This window comes from Strix uralensis, chromosome 2 (genome assembly GCF_047716275.1).
Source record: "Strix uralensis isolate ZFMK-TIS-50842 chromosome 2, bStrUra1, whole genome shotgun sequence".
Classification (NCBI taxonomy): domain Eukaryota; kingdom Metazoa; phylum Chordata; class Aves; order Strigiformes; family Strigidae; genus Strix; species Strix uralensis.
The window spans coordinates 66638621-66664411 of record NC_133973.1 but is presented as its reverse complement, the minus strand read 5'-3'; the positions used below and the strand labels follow the sequence as shown (position 1 = coordinate 66664411).

The 25791-nt window shown below is 39.7% G+C and overlaps 1 protein-coding gene across 3 annotated transcripts; it reads right to left on the bottom strand.

Annotated features, from left to right (window-relative positions):
* Window positions 1–2941: 2941 nt before the first annotated feature.
* On the bottom strand, window positions 2942–22013 carry LOC141939414 (interleukin-1 receptor type 1-like). Of its 3 annotated transcripts, none has more exons than XM_074859091.1 (12): window positions 21880–22013; window positions 20808–20994; window positions 18083–18152; window positions 14545–14788; window positions 14049–14235; window positions 13067–13229; window positions 11033–11098; window positions 10367–10487; window positions 8096–8244; window positions 7655–7798; window positions 6129–6290; window positions 2942–5631 (listed from the first exon to the last, which is right to left on the bottom strand). In XM_074859091.1, exons 2-12 carry the CDS (start codon window positions 20853–20855, stop codon window positions 5240–5242), a joined length of 1746 nt encoding a protein of 581 aa, XP_074715192.1. In that variant the 5' UTR covers window positions 20856–20994; window positions 21880–22013; the 3' UTR covers window positions 2942–5239. The 3 variants fall into 3 exon arrangements, with proteins under 3 accessions (XP_074715192.1, XP_074715193.1, XP_074715194.1); XM_074859092.1 differs by having other exon boundaries at window positions 20811–20994; XM_074859093.1 differs by lacking the exon at window positions 21880–22013 and having other exon boundaries at window positions 20413–20845.
* Between the last annotated feature and the right edge of the window lie 3778 nt (window positions 22014–25791).

Genomic DNA, 25791 nt, shown 5'->3' with positions numbered 1-25791 from the left:
GGTTTCGGGATCCCCACAGCCACTTCCTATGGCAGATGTTATTACTCCCTCACCAACTCTCACCCTGGGACCCCGATCTTTTCCCACCCTCAGTTGTCTGCTCTCTTGGATGTGATCCTCTCCTCAATAATAAGCCAGTTCATCTCCTAATTTAGGTATCCAACTAACTTTATGGCCCAACCCTCCGTAAGTGTCAAACACGCCAAAGTTGATGTTTTTTAAGAAGTGACAGCAGACGGTGCTGGCACATCCTTGGCTCATTTAAATACATACGTGTACTAAGCCATTCAGATCTACGCTGAGGAGCCATATTTTTATGAGAAACTTGGCTTTTCTTGAAGAAGTCAGCATGTGGTCTATTCTCTTCAGTCTCTGAGGAGAATCAAGTCCCATTTACTCTAAAAATATAGGAATTGGAGCCAGATATGAAGCAGAACCAGATGTCACGACCCAGAAGAGAGCGTACACAGATGGTAGGGGGACATATGGCACACAAGATCTTTCCCACTGTGAGTGTCCCTGTCAAGACAGCTCTTTAGCTTTTTCACTATTTGTTCCTGTAGGCAATATGTAGGGGAGTTAACTGCCAATTTTTTTTCTGTTTTAAAGGGACAGATGAATCTCATTTTTTTAACTCCCAAATACCCTGCTTATTTGCCATTTCAGAAGTGGGAGAATTTATAACCTCCTTTACCTGTCTGTAACTCCTTTACTCCTACAAAGATGCATTTCTCCTGTCCCTTCTCCTATGCTCCATTTGAAATTATGTGGTCGTGGCACACCTTACCCAGAAAGTACAGACCTTGTTGATACAGTCTGAGTGTGCTTTCCCACAAGTGAGAGATAGGATATGTGCAGATCACTCGAATTTCTTTCCCAATTCAACTGCTTGTCCAAGTCACCCACTTCCATGGCACACAAGAAACAGTTAGTTATGCATATTTGAAAAACAGAAAACAAACAAACAAGCAATATGGATATTAGAAACAATGTACTCAGAGAAAAAATACGTTTTTAAGGACTTGAATGTGCCCCTTCCTATCTTTCAGGGAATTTGTATATATTCACAGTATATAAACCGAGCAAGTGCAAAAGATCAAAATAAACATTAGAGATTGGAGGAGAGATGAGGCAGCACTGGGGCGTGTTACCAGTGCAGGAAAAGGAAGCACTCCCCTCATACATACTGCTGATGAGATAAGGGAAAGAGAGAACATGGATTTTAACAACTGCCAACAGAAATAAAGCCCATCAGGGAAACTGCTTAGTGAAAAATAAAAAATCTAATGAACTAATGAGACAGTGTTCAAATTTCCCCTTCTACTACAGCCACTGCTGTGCTCAAAAAAAATTTACAGCAAGATCAAGTGAGTGGCTGGGGACAAAAATGAGCCAGAAAAAGAATTTACACATCTAAATCACCTGATCTGGAACAGCAATTCAAAACCAGCCTTTCTGTGGCAGAAAATTCACCTTAATGACTTGAGTGAGCTTCCTACCTTTCTTCAGGGTGAAATACCAACTCCTGACAGTCACCGTCATTGCCAAGCAGAGCTTTAACTCCAGCTGTAAAGCCACAGTAACCCAGGTGCTCTCTGAAAGGAAGTCACACACAAGCTGTACTTTTTAATTGTGCCTCCTGAAGCCCAGAGGTCAGACGACTCCTTTTTCCAATCAATTTCAACTTGGCGAGCAATCTTAGAATGGGCTGCAGACACAAGTGGTTTGTACTACTTTCTAGTTCACTTTTAGTGACTAATGTTCAGTTTGTCTCAATAAATGCATCAAGTCCTGGTTAATATTATCCCATCTTAAAAGAGAACAAGCATACAAGTCAAATGGTGTACTTTGCCTTTACTCTCAGGAATAATGAGTGTAGGGATGAGAGGATGAAACGCTCCTGTGTTTGTGCGTTGTAGCATCTATGACTAAACCAGAGACTGGCAGTACTCTGGAGTAAAGCTGCTAGCCATTGATTTTACTTACACGTATTCGGAAGCTCTACAATGCAATACATCCTCAAGTATTTCTAGGAAAAAAAATGTCTCTCCTTAGCCCAGGTTTTATAAACATTAACTGTATTCTGCCTGCTTCATCTTCAAGCTAACTGCAGCTATGGAAGGAGGTAGAGTAGTTAAACAACTACCATAGCCTCTGAACAAAAGGCAGAATGGCCTTCCCCCTCTAGCAGAAGGTCAAGGAACCAAGATAAAGGGGAAATGTAAAATCACCTTTGTGCTCTTCTACCTTCTAGGATGCAATACAGAAGTAAATTAAAAGGAAAAAAAGAAAAAGTCAGTCAGGGATGTCCTGTATGGGGCCATCGCATAGACTCCACCAGGTTGTAACAACTCATTGTGGGACTGGGCTCAGAGCACATGCTCCTCCCCATCACATAAGCCTCTATCCATTAATTAATACAGTCATAGATGTGTATATTAAAATGTAAAACAGGCCGTATCTCAGCACTAGCTGCCATAAAGGTAAGAAACTGGGATATGGGAGGAAAATTATGAAAGGAGGTGTCTCCCAGAAAAAAAACTAGCCTCACAGTATGGATGGAAAAATGCAATGGAATTAGAAAATTTGAGACAAGTTAATCCCAAAACAAGAAAGGGATGGGGCAATTTGGAGTGCCAAATAAATTGACAGGAACAAGCCAACAGAAGAAATATATTTATGGTTGAAAAGTAAAAAATGGTGCAGAGAATGCTTTCAATGTATCTTACACCACAAACCATTCCGACTGTCTTCTCTGTCACCATAGACAGACAAGAAACTGAAATGTATCTACTGCATTGTGGTGAACAAATACTTTTTTCACAGATTACATTGCATTTGTCTTTTCCTTCTGAAGCTACCAAGTTTCCAGAAGCAGACCTCCGGCCAACTAATTGTTTGTGGAGGGGTTTTTTTTAATAAAGAGCAATCAGCACATCTGTCTCTATGAGATTTCTTTTATTGTACCACAAAAACCAGTGTGTTTTCCTACGCGACTTGCAAAAAAAAGTTTCCAAGGGGAGAAAACAGAGACAAAATTCAGTTTCAAAATAAAGTCCCATGATAAAAGGATAAGCCACTTCATGCTGCATTCAAGTAGTTAGCTAACAATTAACCACAATAACTGAAACGTTTCTCCCACACTCATTTTCACACAAGAATACTAAAATGCCTACATAATCATACTAAATGTGTTTAAAAGAAAGTATCAGGTAGATAAATGCTAACTCACAATCATCTGTCGTCACTTAAGAGTCTTTAGGAGTTTCATTTAGTGGGAAAATGCTTATTTTGTGTATTATAGCAAACCTCTGAAATGAACTACGAAAAAATTGGCCAGAAATCATAATAGCACATTCACAGAAGAAAGAAAAAATACCAGCACAACTTACTTATCTGTAATACTGCAAATCCTACAGTCATGGGTATATTTTTATTTCAAAGCATATGAAATTAGGAAGTTGAAAAAAAAACTACCACAGTTTCAACATCTTTTCTTTATTATTTCTCTCATTCTACATGGAAAATAAGAGGGTTCTCTTTTTAAACACAAGTGAAAAAATCTCTGAAGGAAAGTGTAATTTTTCAACACCCTTCTGAGCAAGTCCAAGTCTAAACACAATGTAAAAATTTGACAATAATGATTATCTAAACTCTCTGGGTTCCTAAATTTATTTTTAAAGGTTCCAGCCTAAACGTTATGCATTTCCAAAGAAGACTGAGTCAACATCTACTAGAACAATGGTACCTCATCTGATGGATCTATCCTGTTCTCGGTTTTCATGGCAACATCTCAGAAGTCTCTAGTCAGTTGAGGCTGTGGAAAACTACACAGCTGTGAACACAGCCAGGAGGATGAGACACTGCTCATAAGGAGTATTTGCTAGACCTTCTCCAAGAAAAGGTACCATGTAATGCTATTGCAAATCTTTCACTTTAAACGTATGTTCACCTCCTGGACCTTGCTTTCTCTTCCATCAATACAGCCCAACAAAGAGTACATTCTACAGCATACACACTTCTGAGAACCAGCTGAAAGGAATTCAGTGACAGATGCTATCCTGGCAATAAAGATAATGTAAGAACCTACTTCAGAAAAGAACAAAAAAAGCAAGCAGAATTCACATTTGCATTCAGATGATGCTCTTCAAGGCTGGAGCATGAAAACTCCTGCCACTTCAGACCACCTTGAAAAGGAAGCAGCATGTCGTTTTCTCATGGTGATGCACACAGAACAATGGATTGGGGTCCAGAATACCAAGCTCCTCCCAAGCAGACTGATACAGCCACAGGCCTCTAATTTTTAATTTCACAAGTCGACAAGATATTATTTCTTGTCATTAGCACTTAGTCGTGTTTCAGAACTGGCCATTTTCCACTCTCTCCAGGATACGCAGCCCAAGCACAGTCCCTTGATAGATTCTCGGTGAACTTCTGTGCTTGGAGATAGCACAGTTGAGACACGGAATGAGAACATCTGATTTCCAGAGTAGCAGCACAGTCTAAAAAGCTTCCCGTTTACAAGAAATCTGAAATATTTTCAGTTTCCTGACCATTTCAATAGACTAAGTTTAGAAACACCCCAGAGACCAGGTATCACAGAATTACTCAACAAATGTCTAAAAAGCCATGGATTCCATTCCATTTGCTGAACACATTTGGTACCAACTGTTCAGCTGAAACATATTTAGTGTTGTGAGGAGTTTTAAATATACCTGCTATGTCATGTATTTCCCCAACTCCTTCAAGAAGCAAGGATAAGACCTGTTGCTCAGGAGGGGACCCCAAAGCTTGCACAGTGCTGACTCTTGCAGTAATGAGGAAGTCCAACAATCACAGAGAGGTGACAAAAAGAGAAACACAATGACTAAGAAAATACTGACGACAGAAACAGATTTTTAACTTATCAACTGCAGTTTTCAATTTTAAAAAATGGACTTCACAGCTGCTTCTTCAGTGGATATTGCATTTATATGGACCACGACTATTTAATAGCCTACCACCATCAGTAATGTTTACGTCTCATATCTGTGTGAGACTAACACAACAAATTGTGTCACTATCCAAAACCCAGAACACAAATAAAGTTGCACAGAATTTTTCTTTTGGGTGTAATTTGGGGAAGGGATCAGTAGTTTTTACTCCCTGAAGAAAACGTTTACTTTGTAATATAAAGAATTTGTGTTAGAAAACCCGCATTTCAGAATTACCTTCTCAGTATTATTTTAATAAGTGCACCTTAACTTCCTTTTGCTGCAGAATTGTTCAAAGTTAGGGGTAACAAATACACTTCAGAATAAGACACCTTCTTCCTAGATGGCATTTGATAGCGTACATTTTTCCAGAATCTTGTATTTGCTGAACAAGATTTCTCTGAGAAGTCCCCTTTCCATTGGATAGCTCCATGTTTTTGCTTAATGTACCTGACTGATTCTGGCATGCCTGTGTAGTCCTGTATTTCATCCATTTCTATAAGAATCACTTGAATCCCATCACGGATGAGAGCATTATACATAGCTAGTTGTTGTTCAGAGGTGTCTTCTAACAGGCAGCAACTTGATGTTTCTGATCCCAGAATAATCATCAGTCTTCTGCTTTGCTTAAGGGTTTCATCAGCAACACTGATCACAGCTGTCAGTAATGAAGGAACAATCAACATTTGCATAGAAACTTTAACTGATGTAAAATATTTCTTAATTTTAAAATTGCATATATATGAAACAGTGGCTAGCTCAGAGGACAACTGGTAGGTTTAAGATCTCCACACTGTCATTCGTGATTCATGATCCACTGCATGAAATTACTGATAAAAACTGTTTTCTTCAGTCCCCAGGAGCAGATACGATTCAAAAAAACCTCAAAAATATTATTAACATTGATGAATCCTCATTTGTTCATCACTAAAAAGAAAGTGCAGACCCTCATAACATCAGAATAGAATTTTTGGTAAGAAACCAAAAAAATTAAAAATAAAAAAAATTGTCCATTGGACAAATAGAAAAATTATCCATTAAAAATAAATAAATACAGCTTTTTTTTCCAAAAATAGATATATTGTATATATAACCTTCTAACCCGAGAACAATGTGTCAAAAGACAACCTATTAACTCTACTAATTAAAGCATACCTTCTCCTGGTAAGTCATCCCTTCCTAATATAAAGAGATTATATCCACATTGTTGTTCTAAAACATCAGGGAGTATTCTACGAACAAAGGTTTCCAGACGACAGAAACTTCTGTCTCCACTGCTTTTTGCATACAGGACATATGCATCATAGATTTTCCCATCTAAAACAAACACAAATGTTTCTATGAAAAAATTAAAAATCAGCAACATGCCCTTATAGCAAGGTGTCATTTTGGACTGTTTAAAAATAGTAATGGGGGGCTGATTCACCTATCAGACAATGTCAAAGCACTAAAATGCTCTACAAATCAAAAGATGATCAGCCACAGAACCTGACTTCTTTTCCCATCACGGGGAGAGATGTGCCAGCAAGCGAGCTGGATGCAGGACATGGGATGTGCAGGAAGGAGCCCCCAACCCCAGAGATGCCAGGACATTAAGAAGTGTCCTCTTGCACGACTTTCTTCACCACCTCTCCTGAAACAAACTCAACAGCAGTTATGTCCACTTCTGACTAACCACAAGAGAGGGTGGAAAATGGCAATTCTTCTGTGTAATAATTCTGGGGGGGGAAAGGCCAGAAGGCAGCTGAGGTTTTGAGAGTTAAAATTGCATAATAAACAGTAACAAAGAAACCAAACCAAAATCTGGTTTAGCTCAACAAGATACAAAACATAGTTTCTTTGATTTTTTTTTTTATTAGAACTCTATTAAAGTGTTCTGGGAAAACTGAACTTTTAACCAGGAGTTGAAATTACTCTTCTGTGAAAGCATTTAGAACAGCCACAAGTAAATGTTAACTATCTCAATGCACGTAATCCATTTACTTTCAAGCTATGGGGAACTTCAGACAGTCTAATTCTGAGCGCTGCCATGCAATATATCTATAATGTTGCACTTACTCCACTTTTTTCACACCTGTCCAATGTATTTGTCTACATCACAGCAATCAAAACACGTAAGAAGAATCACAGAATAGAGAACTAGTAGCATTTTTTATCTTTGGCATGTAAACATCATAACTGACAGGATTTAGAAGGAAAGTATTAAGTAAAAGAGAAAAGTTGGGGGGAAAAAAAAACCAACAAAATTAATCTCTGAGAAAATGAGAGTCCGATTTTCAATATAAATATTAAAGCACGTCTTTAAACAGCTAGTTTACAGGATGTAGCTCTGCTGACACCTATTGATCATCATCAGAGTGACCATAAATCCACATATAAAGAAACTACAGAAAAGCAAAAAGCAACATGCTAATTTGGAAATAACCTCGAGTTCTTTTTGACCTATCTCACCATAACTGCCTTCAATATTATGCAGTACTTACTACCTCAAGTATGATTATGTATTTTACCCACATGACTGAAAAAAATCCCTCCAAAACTGTATTTGTGTGTATCTGCAAATTCCTCAAGGAAATTCCACATACATTCTTCTAAATAATCACATTATTGCTTAGAAAAAATGGCAACTGAAAAGAATCAACAGGCTAGTTACACTAACATACCTGGTCACACTCACATACCTTCCTTACTTGCAAAGGCACAGATAGAATTACGGTACCAAAGTACGAAGTCAATCTTGAAAATCTTGTAGATTATTAAAGTAATAAATGTTAAAATTAACAAAGAGACAAGCCCTCCAGTCAGCCACCTTTGTATATCAGGAACTGCACAAAAATATAAAAAGATTGGCTTATAAGTGTTGAATTTGTCCAAATCTGATCTTTCACACAAATGTAATACAAATTTGAGTATCATTTTTTCACTTCCATCTACCTACTTTTTTTAATAATGATAAATACACTACTATAGTGACTCCTTCCCTATGCACAGGTACAGGTACACATATTGCAAACTGTAATCCACCTGTCTTCTGTCAACATGGTATATGAGCATTTGGTATCAAAAGCCCTTCTGGGGAAGTCAAGACAAACACAGGCCTCAAAAATAACAGTATTTCTTACCTCTGTGTTTTAATATAATATAGGATGCAACCTGCCCAAAGGCATTTGAAGCTTGACAGATGAATGGTTGTTCATAATCTTCACTATTCACTTCCGAAATTATTAGTTTCACAGAATGCATAGGGCGTCCGTCGTAAGAAGTTTCCTCCCTATCCAAAAGGCGACAAATAGAGTAATAAAACCACAGCCATTTCTGGGATGGCTTCATCACTAACAGCTGTGGTATGACAACGGTTGTTTCCATCTGCAAATGGAAACACTTCAGAATAGATGAGCAATTACATTATATGAAGGAAACCCAAACAACAGTCATGCTTCTTAGTGACATTTAGCATAGACATTGGAAAACATCAAGACTTTATAGTATCTGGAGCTGTGTTTCCCCAGAGGAATATAAGGTTACTATAGGCTGAAGTACAAAAATATACCTTACAAACCTAAGCAAACCCTTGTTACGGGCTTCCCAGCCCCCCTAAGGGTAGGTGGAGAGAGAAATTCCATAACGTGATATGACAAAAGAGGCCCTGGTACAAGGGTGTCATCTTGTGGTAAGCAGTGCTGGGACAGGGAGGACACCAAAGGTGGTGGGTGACCTGCAGCAGACAACACCAACTCACAGTGTAATGCCAGCTGCAGGGCGCACAGTCTAAACTGCTGCTTCACCCCACGGATCACAACAGACTTGTAAGAGCTAAAGCTTCAGGCTGCACCATTAGGAGACACAGATTATCCCCATACGTTGTACAAGGGCACAAAAACGCTCATTATGCCGCACATTCAGTTAGTCATGTGTACCGTGATGTGTGACTGATGTGCAAACTAAACAACTTTTTAACCACCAGCAAGATGAGGAATACCACTACCTTGTTAACAGTAGATCTCAAATGCAAAATTAACTAACTAGTCTACTTAGCCAAGCACTATTCTTTCCTGAAAACATATTCTAGTTACCATTTAAAATGCAAAACAAAAGCTTGAAATATATCATAAAGGGCATATATAGGACCACATGACTCACTTTCTAAGCAAAAAGTTACACTACTTTGAATACTGTAACAAGGAATGAATGAATCAACATCACTAATGCAAATGACTAATGGTTGCAAAGGTGACCATTGAAGTGCTAAGAAGTACACAAAATAACATTGCTTTTGTGATATCAATTCAGTGACCATGTACCTCTGCATTATGGCCGAATTGTTTATGGCATTACAATTCTTTATGACAGTACAATACAAAACTTTTGTATAGGGTTTTCTCTTGGTGAGCACTCAAAGAATTCAGCATTTTAATTCCCCCTTTGTTTTATGATGAGACTTATTTCTCACACCTATATTCTTACTTTGAAGATACCATTCTCATTTCTTCATCAGTTCCTTTGTCATAGATAGTGCTTGAGAAATTTACAAAAATCATCACATTTTTTCTTCATAGTACTACCATGAGACGAGGGTTAACAAAAAACCTGCAATTTTTAGTTCCCAACCTGTCATACCTAAGAAACTTTCAGATTGCCTTCTGTTCCAATTTTAGTTGCGTTTTCAAGTCAGGTCTAACTTCTTCTCTCCTAACTCCATTTAACCTACTTTTCACCCTCACCTTATCTCCCAGTTGCCCTTCTCTTGCTTTAGTCAGTCCAAGTCTGTTTTCCTCCCAAACCCCAACTCATCACTGGAAATCTATCTCCCTTTTCTCCTCACCCCACTAAGCTTCAGTACAGATGTCCTCAACAAAGTCTTCCATTAGCTCTTTCACTGATCTGTTACATTTCTCTAACTTAAGGCTCTCAAACCTGGAAGTCTCAATTTCTCCTGTAAAGCACAGGTTTGACGTTTGACCTCTTGCAACCTTTCAGAGGCAGATGTGAAGGGAAAGGAGAACACAGAAGAAAAAGACAGTGTGAAGACTGTGTGCCTGGACATGCTTGATCCAAAGGAAAGAGGTCTCTGCCAGGCCAGAGCCTGCTCAGTAGAAACTATACTGCAATTATGAGACTGTAAGTCTACAAAACACCTTTTCTCAAGGTCAGATAGTAAGACAGTTTTTTACAATGACCAAAAAGAGCACAATCACATGTGAAGTCCCTGCATCTAGTATGTTTCAAGTTTCTACTTCAAAGCAGAAAGTGAATTGGAGGACGCAAACATTAAAGTTTTTAAAAAGAAAGCTATTTAAGCACATGAAAAACATTGCTAAATATTTTAATGTCAAAGGGAGAAAGTTCCACTTTTGTTGCCAACATGGTATTTTCTAATCTGAAAATATACTTACTCATAGGGACTTGCAAAAATTCTGCTCATATAAAATACATCAATATACACACCGTTGCCTGTCCAAAACACCTCATAACCATCAGCACCTGTTGTATTGCAATCCACTGTAACCTGTGAGCCTATAAAATTGTATTACAAAGTGAAAAGTTAATTTCCGTTATCTAATTAAAATCTATACAATTCTGTTCACAGACTCCCACACAGACCAGCAAAGGATGGTCCCATACATTTTCAGAAAAGTTACTGTAACAGAGGGTCTATATACTCAGTGATCTGCAGGTTCAGAAAGAGGTGGTAGGATGGAAGAGGCTAAATCCAGGAAGGGGCATCACTTTCCCTGCAGATTCAAAGATGGATCTGTTCTTTGAATCTCTTCCAGAGTGACAGAAAGCAACAGATGTGACAGAGAAACACTTGGGTTCCCTACAATTTTCTTCACATCTGAGAAATTTCCCTAGAACTTTGTAAGCAACATGCCTTGTCTCTTTCCCTCTCACCCCCAAACACTCCTCCTTCAGGAGATCAACACAGAGAAACTGAGTTGATCACTGAACTAGTTTTTGTCAAAACAACAAAAACAAGAAAACACAGAATGTGGCACTCCTCAAGTATAAATTTTCACTAGAATACAAAATCATATTTTCTTATAGAGAAAACTACTTACCAAGTTCCACTTCAATGGAGTTGTTTCTTGGATAAGATATTTCGGGAGGCTTTTTTGGTGGGCTCACTAACCAAAAGAAAGAAAGTGCTTTTCAGAAAACCTGAGGCAGTTGCAGTCCGTTCTATGCTCTACAACCCAAGCACAACCTAAAAAACCCCTGTCCTATGGACAAGGTTGTCAGCAATTTTATAACAGACATCACTTAATACTTAAAGTATTGTATCTCAAGTAGTCATTACTTCTGACTTGAAGCTAAACTATTCTTCACCCTACCTCTTCCAAAATGTAGCGCCACATATCTCCACACAGTCCTGGTGGACTGGCTGTTTCACGGCATAAAAATCCTGTAATATTGCATGTACAGGTGCTGAGAAGGGTATGGGTAAATATCTACAGTATTACTCCTCTACAGCTTGGGATAGCCTGTTGCCCAGCATTCCACAGATACAAACTGGAGCCAAATACTTTCAAAGTGCAATTCATCTATTTTAGGCTTTTACTATTATAAGGGGGAAATTTAATTTCTGTACTGTAGTTAAAGGCCTTACAATTCTTCCCACTACAAGGAAGTACAACACCAGTGGCCCCTTTTAGATGTTTACATTAGGACTAGATAGATGACATTCTGAAAAGCTTATTTCTCTCCACAGGCTACAAAGGGAGAGTAACCAACAGGTGGAGATCTAGACATCTACATTAGAAATGTCTCAGTATGGCTAAAGAAATCCCAACTTGGAGGGTCCCTCAATGAACACACATACCATTTCCAGCTGTCTCAGGCAGGTGTAGGATGTTTTACAGTATTTCCTATCAGATATTCAAAGTTCAAGGAAGTTTCTCCAAGAGCCCAAATTAACAAAAAGAAATCATAAAGCATCTAGTTTGCACTCCCTAGCAAAGCACACAGGATTGCCCCAGGTACATCCTTCCCCTCCCCTTCTGAAAACTGTGTCTGCTCCATTGTTTGGACCCAAATTACTCATTTTAGTGTAGACTTGCTCAGCTGGAGTCTTTAAAAATAGTTGAGCTGCCTTCAGTCATTTACAGCAAAGGAGTGATATGATTTTGCTTCTGCTGAGTAGTGGAAGCTGAAATTACACTAAGAGAGAAGTTCTAGGGAGAGATTTTAAGACCAGAATGATCATTTCATCTAATCTGACCTTATGTTCCTCATACTTTGTTTATCCACATCATATACATATGACATTATACAAATACAAATTCATATCATATATATACACATATATACATAAATATGTGTGTGTGTATATATATATATATATAACACACACACAGACAAAACAGGCAAGCACAGAAAGAGATCACTAAATAGCAATGCAATCTATTAGTAAACCTAAAAATATCTTTCATCAGCTGGAATGTAAGAACAGTATTGGTATTTCATACCTTGATATAGCATAGCCTTTTCAGTGATCCATTATCAATCTCATAATGCTGTGCTAGCAAAGGAGTTTTACAGTTTTTGTTGTGCTGGTGGCCCCCCAACATAAATCAGGGTGAACTGAGCTAGATACACAATATCAGAGATCAGCAGTTCTTGTGCTGAGGAGCTTAAAACCAAAAAGAGACAAAGGTTTGAAGGAAACAGATGGGACACACAGTCAAGATACTACTATAATTTGGGCTGGTTTAGTTTGTTGTTCTTACATCAAGAGGATAATGTAAAAGAAAGATAAGTAAGATGGGCAGGATAGAGGGTGCAGCTACAGCAGGAAGTATTGTGCCTACTAAGCCTTAGAGAGCAGCTGTTTAGGGACCTTGGCAGCTGGTCTGGCAGCAAAGCTTTGACATACCACAACTTTGAACAGGGGAATGGATCTTCAACATGGTGGCAACAACAGACAAAATATATAAACTCTCAGTCATTATTTCTTTTCCTCATATTTAGGTGAAAACTAGTACCCCTAAGCTCGTCTGTCCACAAATTGGCGTCTTTTAGCTTTAGTCTTTAGAAACTTGGACAAATATTTGGTCATCATTAAGAACACAATCACAATGAGACCACCTACTTACCTTCTACGGTCAGACTGATGTCTCGTGAAATGTTATATTGTTTTCCATTGTAGGTATATGTTGTTTCACATGTATAGTTTCCTCGATCATGTACAGTCACATTGAAAATTATAAGATCACTGTTTGAGAAGGCAAACCTTTTCCCTTCCAGCAGCTGGCAGTCCTAAACGTGTGAAGAGAACTGTTAATTCTTATCACTATCTCATATAGTGATATGAATTCATGTCACTATCATATGGAAACATGGTTTATCTCTCTTTAATGCAATCTGAACTTTCAATGGACCACAGCAAAAGAATGGATGCCTTGCAGAGGCTGAGGAAGAGCGAGGGCAAAACATTTTGGCTCTGAGTTTTTAATTCAAAGACACTCCAGTTCATTTCCTATACAAACCAACTTTCAATATTAGAGAAATAAAAAAGTGAAATGCAAGTGTCAGGATTTGTAAAAGTATTCATTAATGATGAATCACTCCACAATTAGGCTTAATTTTTTCAAGTACTTAAATACTCTTGGTACCATATGGACTTCAGGGGCATGAGGCAGGAACGCTGCAGAAGGCACTACATTCTTGTAACAGAAAGAACCTTTAAATAAGCATGAACAGTATGAAATGGCATTTATTTAATGTAACAATATTGAGCACATAATGGATACGCCATCTCTCACAAATGACATACTAAATCTCTTTCCGCACAGAAGAAATTCTCGACAGTGCTGTTTGCTAGCAGGTTAAAAGATGCCACCTGGTGGATACGTGGGTCAACGTCTCTCCTACATCTAAACTGAATTTCTTAATCAAAAAACCTGTATACACCTTTAAAAGATAAAAAGTCTTCATCTTCTTCCAATATGTTTTTAAAGCATTTTTCTCACATTTACAATAACTCCTTTGGTTTTTCTCCTACAATTCACAAACATCAGTGATTTAGATTTTAAATAATGGACAGTTACAAGACAGTACAGAACACAGCATTCTCACCTTATACCAATGAACAGGCTGAAAATTCTTCTCATTCCTGAAATGATCCAAGTGTGGACACACAACCTTTGCAGATGATAATGTGAATATCACCTCCTCCACAGCAAATTTTTCATTTAAGCATAAACCATCAATCCTCTCAAAAACTGTTACTTTTGTAAACATTTTCCTGCAGCTTGTCAAATTCCTGCAATTAATGTAACGTAATTAAATAAAACTATTTGGAATGTCTTCCCACTCAAAAATATATGGAATTCTTTTTGGAGAAGAAAGAGAGGATGAGAAGTTTACAGTTTCTCCAATAGATTTACTTATGTCTACTAGTAAAAAGAACCCCAAATCAGACTTACTTTCCCCAACCTAAAGTTAGTTTTTGTGAACACACTCTCCCTTCTTCATCAGTATTTCTCTTACCCCCCAAATTCTACTTGCTTTCTAAAAGTTATTCCCTTTGCAACTCATTTCTAAAACAACATAATTTTGTTTTAACTTTCACCTTATGACACATTCATAATCTCCAGAATCTTCTAACATTGCAGGAAGAAACCAAATTAAATTCTTCTGCTGATGAATTCTAGAACGTTTGTCTCTAGGCACAGCTGTCTGGTTACCAACTTTATACCATGTTAAGTTGTAGTCTCCACTTTTCAAGCTCTTTTCCAGTGAACATTTAATAGCAAGAGGCTGCCCGTCAGGCACAAGACTTTGCCTCAACATCACACTATAGGCTTCACATTTCTCTAAAGGAAAGAGATAAACATTAAAGAAAACCTCAAACACTGTAAAAGGATGTACTGAACTAATTTTTGTTAACGTTTACAAAGTTCATTGGAGTTTTCATCTCCATTCTCAAGACATCTATTAAGAACACAATTATAATACTTTACAGTTGAGAGTACCACTCAGTGATATACAGATATAGTTATGTCACTGAAATGAAATGCTGTATTTTTAATGCAAAATTTACACTCAGTAGACTCTCTTTGTTTGTAACAGACTACCATTTGTATGTTTCAGTTCAGATGCAAATTACTAAAGTACTTGTATTTCTCCAGTGTGTTTCATGTGGATGTACACAAACATACACATGCACACACAAATTTCACATTTAATGTCTTTGTTAACTTCACTTAACTGTAGTCAAAGTAAGTCTTCAAGACAGACTATGCCTTCCATACCCAAATGTCCTAAGAGGACACTGGAGTTAAAACTGCTGTTGCACAAATATTAAGCTTGCTATGGAAACTGCAACTAATCCTTCATTTTATGAGCATTTAGAGAGGAATTATTACAAGCACTTACCAATGAGCTCATTTTCTCTCCTCCTGACCCAAGGAGATTCATACAGGAAAAGAACACCACCATGAGATTTTTAAATTTTTTTGTCAATATGACAAGAAAGGCACCAACTCTGGATACCATGGTCACATCCCTGAGTCAGTAATATATTTATCTAAAATTCCTTTTTTCTTTAGAATGTAAGAACAGCCACACAGAGTCATGTAAGTGTCTGTCTAGCCCAAAACCTTGTTTCTGATAACAACCAGTGTCAAGCATGTAAGAAGAGAGTCGGACACAACACGTAGAGTAATACTTTGCTTTTGACCCCTTTCTTTCCTCTTGTGTTCTGCATGAAAAACCATTCATTGGCTTTTATCATTTCTCTGGGTATCATGTATTTCTTGTTATGAAAAATGGGAAAGCAGACTTCCCTCATCTGCCTAGTCTATGGTATTGACAATTTTATAGACCTCCATCACATCATGCCTCAGTCATCTCTTTTCTTTACCTCAGAGTCCTCATTCATTTAATGACTTCTCATATGGAAGCCATCCCGTATCAGACAACACTGTCACTCATCCCTGTACCTCTTCTGATACAGTCTTTCCGAGATGGAATGACGAGAATTGCAGAGTTCAACTGATGCACATTCACCATGGGGTTATTTGAAACGCCCTGCTTGCCACTCTACCTCTTCCCAAAAATTCTGCTTTTCAGACCACTGCTGATGACAGAGCTAATCCTTCCAGAGAGCATCCAGAGATGTCAAAGTTGCATTTTTCCCAAGTGGTTATTAACTAACTTAATGCTCACATCACACACATACAGTATACATCCTTCTGCTATACATGTATGACCCCTCCACGCCCCTCCACATCCATTTGATTTTACTTATTGACATTCTATCTCTAAACCATTCAATATCCAGACATCCTCTTCATAGTGAGCATTAGTTTTAACTACCAAGGGATAATTTTGTATCATCCACAGTTCTCACCACCTTACTACAAATCTTTTCCAAATTACTTATCAAAATATTGAATTGCTCAGATATCTGTACTGAATGCCCCAAAATAACTTTGATGGTTATGAAATCCTGGGGCCACAGGAACTGATAACCCTTTTCTGCCACTAAATGCTAATATTCTGAAATAGTGTCATTTTTTTTACACACTTCTTGCCTCAGTTTCTCTGAAATCCCCCTCCCCCAATGCCTTCCATTATTTCCATGGAGCAGGAAAGAATTACAAGGTACACACATAACTAAAGAGACAATAAAACTCCCTGCTACTGGGGGGAGGGCAGCCAAATAATCACCTTTCCATATGATTACTTAGCCAAAACCAGACTATCCAATGGATTTGTGAACCTTGCAGCTTGTCCATCCATAGGCAAAAAAAACCAAACCAAAACAGAATCATTTCCAACCAAATGGCTTGCTAGAAACTCAAGGAATGGAAATTCATGAAGTTTTTAAACAGTCTGGCACTGCTGCAAGATGGAATGACAAGATTACGACAGCATTTGTACCACCTGAAATATTTTAAACATGAACTGGATTGCTGGTTGACAGCTGCAGGGCAGAAACAAGCAGTTGCAACTGAGTAGCCTAGCAATTTTACAAAAATCTAGATGTTATTGTCAAATGGCCATATTTTCCAATATGAAAAAAATCCTAGAGACACATTCCGTAAAGTTAAAACTACAACTCATTTCATCAGTTTATACACCAGAGAGTCGTGCAGCCATTCAGATGGACCTCAACAGGGTGGAGAAGTGGGATGACAGGAACCTTGTGAAGTTCAGCAAAGGGAAACATGAAGTCCTCCATCAGGTGAGGACTGATCCCAGGCACCAGCACATGCTGGAGACCATTCAGCTGGAAAGCAGATCTGCAGAGAACACTGGGGTCCTGGTGGACAACAAACTGACCATGAGCCAAAGCAACCAAGGCTCTCTCACGGCAAAGGTCGCTAATGATGTCCTGGGCTGCATTAGGACCTGGTCGAAGGTGATCCTTCCCCTCTGCTCAGCACTGGTGAGGCCACATCTGGAGTACTGCGGCCAGTTCTGGGCTCTCCAGTGCAAGAGAGACACAGATTTACTGGAGAAAGTCCAGCACAGGGCCACAAAGATGATTAAGGGAGTGGAGCATCTCTCACATGAGGAGAGGCTGAAAGAGCAGAGACTGTCCAGCCTAGAAAAGAGAAGGTTTGGGGAGCGTATGGGTGGATCTTACCAATGTGTGTAAACACCTGGCGGGAGGGAATGAAGAACCAAGAGCCAGACTTTTGCCAGTATTGCCCACTGACAGGACAAGAGGCAATGAGCACAAACTGAAACACACAAAATTCCATCTGAACACAAGAAAATACTTTTGTACTGTAGGGTGATCAAACACTGGAACAAGTTGCCCAGAGATGTCGTGGAGCCTCCATTTGTGGAGACATTCAAAATCCAACTGGACACAGTACTGGGCAACCAGATCTAGCTGACCCTGGCGGGGGGTCAGGGAGGTTGGACTAGATGATCTCAAGAGTTCCCTTCCAACCTAAATGATTCTGTGATAAGGTAGTACATAAAATATCACATATTCCATGTTTCATAGGTTCCTGCTTTTAGGACTGTTTAAAAGAACTCATTGGCATGCACATAACTTTGACTTTTACAGTGATTTTCACAGAAAATTAGTATTACTTGTGTGAAAAAGTACGTTTTAGAACAAGACCTTCTATAGCCACCAATAAACTTACCTGCAATAATTAAAGACAGAAATGCTGTCGTGATATTACATGAAAACAACGTTCTTGCTGTCATGTTTCCCTGCAGAAATGGAAATAAAATCTTTAATTCATGGTTTCCAATATAGACTTCCACAGTTTAAAGTCAATGTTTGCATTACACAGTTAATACAGGAATTACAGAGTTAATACAGGACACGGGAAATAAATGAATTGTCTTTGGCTTATTTTGAGCATGTTACCTTCTTGTTTTACCTGACAGCTCCTAATTATTATACCAGAAGAAAAAAATGAGCAAAGGTTTCCTATTCAGCCTGTCAAGCACTCAGGATTTTTTTACATCTGTAGCACACTCCTCCCCGCTTCTTGCTTTCCCAAGCTACAGTCTTAGTCTAACTGTCCCTTAGATGAAATCTGATTTCATATTTCCGACCATCTTTGCCACCCTCTTCTGTATCATTTCCAGTTATGCCACAGCCTGTCTGAGGTGGGGAGGAGAGAAAAGAACTCTGCATACAGTCTTCAAAACATAGGTACACTATGGATTTATAAACTAAAACAATAAATTTTTCTGTGTTTTTTCCTAATAATTTCTAACAATCTATTTGTTCTTTGAGTACTACTGAGTATTGACCTGATCTTTCCATGGGCCTATGTAGTAAAATCCCAAGATCTCATCACTGATCGTTAAAAATCAGGTAAACCCAGTCAGCCACTAAGCACATGACATTAGGATTTTGCCCGTGTGTTTTCATTTTAGATTTTCTTTACAACAAAACTGCTGTTATTACCCAGTCATTCACTATCATGACATCCTTCTGCCATCTTTGCAATTAACACCTCCATGTTCTAGCCTGAATAGCTTTGTATTGTTAGCAAATACTGCCACTGCAACAGTTTCTCTCTGTCTAGATCATTAAATATATATGCTGAGCACAAGAGTTGTTGGAACTCCAGTAGTAATCTTCCTCCACCTGAAGAACTGATCATTTATCTTTTACCTATTTATTTATACATGTGAGAATAAATACATTATGGCAGTCTGGCTTCATTGAGAGACTCTGCTGAATGCCTTTTGGAAATTAAGGGAGATTGTATGAGCCATGTCCCCTGTATCCAATGTGTTCACATACACGTGTACGATTCTAACACAATTCCAGTATTTGAGAGCCATGACTTCCCTTTACAAAACTCACTGTTGACTCCTTCCGTACACAATTTATTTTATTTCCACTGGTTCCAATCTTTAAATCAGTTTCTACCTGCTGCAGATACCAGGCTCACCAGTCTCTACTTTTCTGGCTCTCTTTTGATCACCCAAGGAGGATAAAAAAAAACATTTATCACTTTTTTTAGCTGCTTTAAATGAGACATTTACAACAAGAGAACACAAGAGTTAGTATCAACCAGTCATGGTGCTTTGTTCGTTCTGTAACTGCCTTTTACAGACTTTTCAATTTGAGTCAGATCCTTCCATGGAAGGTTAGCCATAAGAAAAGGTACTGGCACTGAAATCCATGCTCTTCCAAGATGAACACAAATGCAAAAAAATTTTTTTTTTCCCTTGCTATATTTGGATCTTCCCATAGCCCATCCCATGGGGATTTTTTTATACCCGAATGACCTATTTGCTCTCAGGACTCTTTGGTAGGCTTCTTATCCCTAACGTGTTTGGAGAAGGATCGATTCGCTGCATGCCTCTGACTGGTTGTTCCTTAACTTGGCCTGCCTTACTGCTTTTTTTCTATTCAGCCTACCACAGTTTTTACAGCACTGTGAAAGGACAAATGCAATTATTCAAACTGAGCAGGAGAACCCCACCCTGTTGTGAAGAATCTTTAGCTGATCACCAATTTCTACAGTAGTCAAAGATGACACTTCCGCCTGCTGTGTCTGCCTTCACCAAACTGACTCAGAAACGTGCCAGATATTGAGTCATCCACACTTCTTGCAGTGCCTGCTTTCTTCCTCCTTCCCCTTCTCTTCCCCCCCTCCCTCATTGCAAATTTCCGCTCAAATTACCGGGCAGGTCTTTTCTTGCCTAGCTGTAAGAAAGAATGAGTCCCCACAAGAATGCTGAGTATAAAAATAAATATATAAAACTTTAAAATCACTAGAGGGGGTTTATGTGTGTTTGAACAAAAGCTCTAACTTTTTTCACTATTGTGACGGACAGTAACTCTTAAAATCTCCAGTTTTAAATTTTAAAGATGCAAATATTATAATGAAAATCATTTAAAGAGAAAATGGGACTGAATAGACTCCACTTATGACCAGGTATTTTCTTTATGACCTCTCTGAATCACTGTTTTGTCATAAGCTCTGTTCCATTACAGCGTTACCTTAGTCTACTGTTGTCTCACACGTGCTCTCTCAAGCAGCTTTTTGCCCCATCAGTAGATTCAGCAGTAGTACTTTGCCATGTTCTGAAGGAAAGTCTTGCAGAATCCTGCTTCTCTATAAATTCAATGTTCGTTCTATTTAAATTTATAACTTGCTCTTTTGCCAACATGGAAGACCCGCAAATATATATAGCCCTGTGTAAAAGCAGACACAGGAACTGCTCTGAGGAGCCTCCTCCTTATCTCTAATTTTTCATGATGAAAAAACTTCCATTTTTATAGAAGGTATACCCAATAGCAAAGTTAGCCTCTGCTCTGTGCATATGCATTCATACAAACTGTGATGAAAATAACAAATGTATGACTACAAAGTCAAATGCAAATGTTTTTCCTACCACATTCCGCCACGATAAACAACTAAATTTATCCCTTTTTTCAGCCATTTTGTCCACATCTTGAGCCTGCAATCGACCTGTGGAGCTTTACCACTCAGGAAAGAATTCAGCTGGAGTTAACTTTGCCCAAATTTTCCAGAGGGGAAAAAATTCCATGTATCCGAGGCCATGTCCATAAAGTTTCACCCTGAAAGGAAATATCTGTATCAATTTAAGATTAAAAAAAAAAGGACAAGCGTCTGAAAGGTCTTCAATGATACACGCACCTGAATTACAATCACAGCATCCATGACAGCACATAGTAAAGCACAGTTCCCATTCAAATCTGTTATTAAATTAGTACAGCCACCTTCTCCTCTGCTCTCTAGTCCTTTCGAAGTTAGCTTATTCAATTAAAAAACTAGTCTCATCAGAACTTTGAAGAATCATGGCTTTCACTACTTTTTGCATACTTGTGGCACTTTTTCTTTCAATGTTTTATTCAAAAACACGAACAGATTAAAGCATGCAACAGTCCTGTTCTCAGAATTGAGAGAACTGACAAAAAGCCAGAGTATCACACCACTTCTTTTACATAAATCCATGATCATTGTAAATCATAAATATATATATATATATTCGTACTACCTTAAACGCCTCTATTAACTGCAAGGTACGCCATACCTCTTCAAGAGAACTTACTCAAGTGTCTCGCTTTTGATCTAGAAAAAAATGATTACACCAAATCCATACATTCCTGGGTTGTTGGGGCACACCTAACCGGTGCCGACGCGCCGGGTTACCCCGCCGCTGGGATGTAGTTATGGAACTGAGACTATCTCGGTAGTCGCTTTTCTGTGACTCGCTGTCATCCCTCGCCAGGTACGGCAGGAAATCATTTTTCAATAGTCTTCATTTAAATTTCTCCGTATTCCCGGAAGCATTCAGGTGAAAGGGGCTGTAGGAACCCCGCTCCCAGCCGCCAGCCCGGGGAAGCCCCGTGGCCCCGCTCCCGGGCCGGCGGCCGGCGCTGAGGGCAGGCGGCTTCCCCCAGGACTGGCCAACGCCCCGGGGAATCCCCGCCGCTGCCTACCTGCCTCCTGCGCGGCTGCCGGCGCGGCCCGGCCCGGCGGGGGCAGCTCCCGCCGCCGTCTCCTAGAAAGCCCGGGCGGCCCGTGAGCCGCGGCGCCGCTGCCGGCCCTCGCCCCGTCGCACGGGCAGCTCCTGCCGGCCAGGCCTCACCCTCCCCCGCCTGCCGCTGGCAAACCTGGGTGCCCGCGCGGCGCCGCGGTGCCCCGCGTCACGGCCGGGCCGGGCCGGGCTGCCTCGCCTCGCCTCCCCGCCCAGGCGCAGGGCGGCAAGTGTCCCGGCGCACGGATTAAACCCAGGCTGCGAAAAACAAGGAGTTTGAGCAAGAGCCGCTTTCTGTTGAAAAAGGCAGGCGGCGGCGCCAGGCGAGGCGGCCGCTTCACTTCACCCACCGCCTGAGCCGCCATCCCCCAGCCCTTCGCAGCCGCGGCCGGGGCTCGGCCTCCGCCCCAGGGCAGGCACTGGGGGAGCCGGCAGGAAATCCTGCAAGGAAGGACTGCAAGATCAGGGGTGACGGACTTTTTTTTTTTTTTTTTTCCTCTGTAGTACGGGCAGCTGCAGCTTCCCTAGTTGAAGAGACCATGTCACTGGAAGAGAAAGATCCCCTCAAGACTGTGGAGCTATTGGCAGGAGCATCTCAGAGATTTCAGATGTTTTATTTGCTTCTTCAATAGGCTACTTTGACAGCTTGGTCTCAGTTCCCCAGACTGCCACATGTCACTGAGATACTTGGCTCTGAAGCTTGAACATACAAGTTTAATCTTACCCCTGTACTCTGCACTGGTGAGGCCGCACCTCGATTACTGTGTTCAGTTTTGGGCCCCTCACTACAAAAAGGACATTGAATTACTCGAGCGTGTCCAGAGAAGGGCAACGAAGCTGGTGAAGGGTCTGGAGCACATGTCGTAGGAGGAGCGGCTGAGGGAACTGGGGTTGTTTAGTCTGGAGAAGAGGAGGCTGAGGGGAGACCTCATCGCCCTCTACAGCTGTCTGAAAGGAGGTTGCAGAGAGCTGGGGATGAGTCTCTTTAACCAAGTAATAAGCGATAGGACAAGAGGGAATGGCCTCAAGTTGCGCCAGGGAAGGTTTAGACTAGATGTTAGGAAGCATGTCTTTACAGAACGGGTTGTTAGGCGTTGGAATGGGCTGCCCAGGGAGGTGGTGGAGTCCCCATCCCTGGAGGTGTTTAAGAGTCGGGTTGACATAGCGCTGAGAGATATGGTGTAGTTGGGAACTGTCAGTGTTAGGTTAATGGTTGGACTGGATGATCTTCAAGGTCCTTTCCAACCTACCTGATTCTGTGATTCTGTAATCCCATTTAGCCCCTAAGTGTTTACCTGCAACCTTCACAGCTACTAAGTAGCCCTGACCTTTTCTAGAGGTTACTTAGCTTGTGGCTGTTCTGAGAACAGTATGTTCACTACATTTTGGTGTTTCTTAGTTCTTTGTTTCACTTGCACACCAATGCTGGCGTCAGAGTTCTTCAAAGTAGAAGTTCTTCAAATGTAGCGTGGTGAACACAGAATCGGATATGGGCGTTTTTAAGGCTGCATTGTCACTTAGGTGTTGACTGTCTTGACTAACTACTAAAATAGATAGTAAGGTAGAGGAAAGCTCTTTCTTAGGTTCCTTCCAAAGCAGGCAGCAATCATGGACCTTTTAGAATTATCAAGGTAGGTGTTCTCATTATTGTTAAAATACGTCATTATCACCTTTGCTAAGGAAATTACAAGTATTCTGCAAAAACTGTGGAGAATAATCCAGACATGTCCTGCTCCTTCCATCCTTATTTTTCATTCCACTTTCTGGTATTATTGTATTTACCAAACAGAAACACGTTCAAGCATCCCACCCACCACGTGGTAGCCACAGATAAGCAAAAATGAGAGATTACACCCTGCTATGCCTGCATATATTGTCCTCCATCAATGCAAGGTATGCGGTGCTGGCTGGAGGCATGTTGTAACAGCTCCAGACATTAAAATGTTGGGAGGAACATGGAATGAGTTCATTCCTGGCTCAGCAAAGACAGCAGGATTTATTCAGTCAGGTAGTCTCTCTTCGGTCATCAATTATATGCCTATTTTTTTTTGGAAATGTTTCTTATGAACTCACTGCATTGGGTCAAATAATTTTTATACAAGATTTCTAGTCTCTGCATTGTTATTTGTCACCACCAACAAACATCTATGACTTAAATCTGAATATCATAAAGGCAAGTGAGGTGTTCCCTATTCTGATCTACTACATTTTTATAGAAGCACTGATTTAGAAAAAAAACATTTTTGAAGAATTATTTCTGAGACATACACACTAGAGGTTCTGCTGTATGCAGTATTTTTTTTCCTCATATCTCATTATAATACCATTAATAGTGAACAAATGTTTCTAATAAAAATTTTTCTGGTATAAAAGAAGTTAAAACATTACCAGAATGAATAGGTAAAATGAAAACTATTCAGTCATTCCAATATTCAGTGATCAATGTGAATCAGAATTTAGAAAAAACATGTTATAATAAAGCTGACAGAATATCAGCTGAAATGGCTGGATTTCACAAGACAGCAAAATATACAGAACATGGCAGTCACAAGAGAAAGATTCCAGGAAGGAGCAGAGACGTGGGTTGTCCAAGGAAATCGGACATTGATGCCAGCCTGAATGAATATTTGATGGGGTCACCAAGAACACTTCAAAGCAGACCAAAAACCACCAGCTCCAGCAATGAAAGTGATGCTAAGCAAAGAGTTTTCCAAACACCCTCCTGATCAGATCTGGGCAGTGGAATTTACCTCTTTTTTTTTTTTTTAATCTATACAAACTTTCAGAAATATTTTGTTTCATAAAGCTTCAAGATAGAATGATCTGTTGTAATTAACACAGGGAGGGCTCTAACACAACTTACCGGTGCTAGCCTTGAAAATGGATTGCAGCAGAGCAACGATCATGACATGGCTTATTTTTCTGCAACTGATGAGGTGTTGAAAGAAGGCTACATCTGTGCAGATGAAGCAGCTGGACTTGGGGGTAGCATTTGGTATGTTGCATTTTTCCAAAATGTTGTATTTGCTGAATAAGGTATCTCTGTGAAGTCCTTTTTCTGCTAGATGGCCCCACGCATCAGCTTTATTCATCTGAAAAATGTTATATAACCAATGAAGGGAGAAAGGTACCTGCAATAAACAATTCAATCCTTTTGAGTTAGAAAGAAATCAGACTGAGAGTATTCACTTAGGTAGGGATGGGATGGAAGGTACCTGGGATGAATTTAGACCATTGCTTTTAATTACCACAAACTTGGTTTTCTGCATCCTTCAGTAGTTTTTTATAAGATCACCTATATTTATAATACTGATGACTTTCCCTTTTCACATGTATTCATTTCCTTCAGGTGTATGTGTGTGGCTGCATTAGCATTTTCTTTTGGAGCAGGAACGTGTGTTTAAAGCTCATCTGCCTCACACACACACACACACCGCCCCCCACTGTGTATCACCAAACAATCCTGGAGCTCATGAAACAAATTCTTTTCAGAAGAGGCAAAACTTGAACACAAGCTCCAGCCACTTGGGCATGCTGTCAACAGTACCTGACAGCAGTTTGTCTGAAATAAAGGCTCTTGAAACATGCATTGTGTGGACACCAGATCCTCCACACCAGCTGACAATCTGCAAAAATCAGGGCAAGCATTGCCCTAATTTGTTTTTAGGACAAGTGACAATGACAAGCAAACATAATTGCTACTTCTGAAAAGGAAATGATAGAATTCAGTAATCTTGTGTTTTACCTGCTCCTGGTTAATCATCCCTTCTACGTGAAAAAAGACTATAGTCACAGTGTGTTTCTAAGACATCCGGAAGTATATTTAGGGCAAAACTATGTGGTTTGTAGCCACAATCTTATTTTTTGGTTTTGG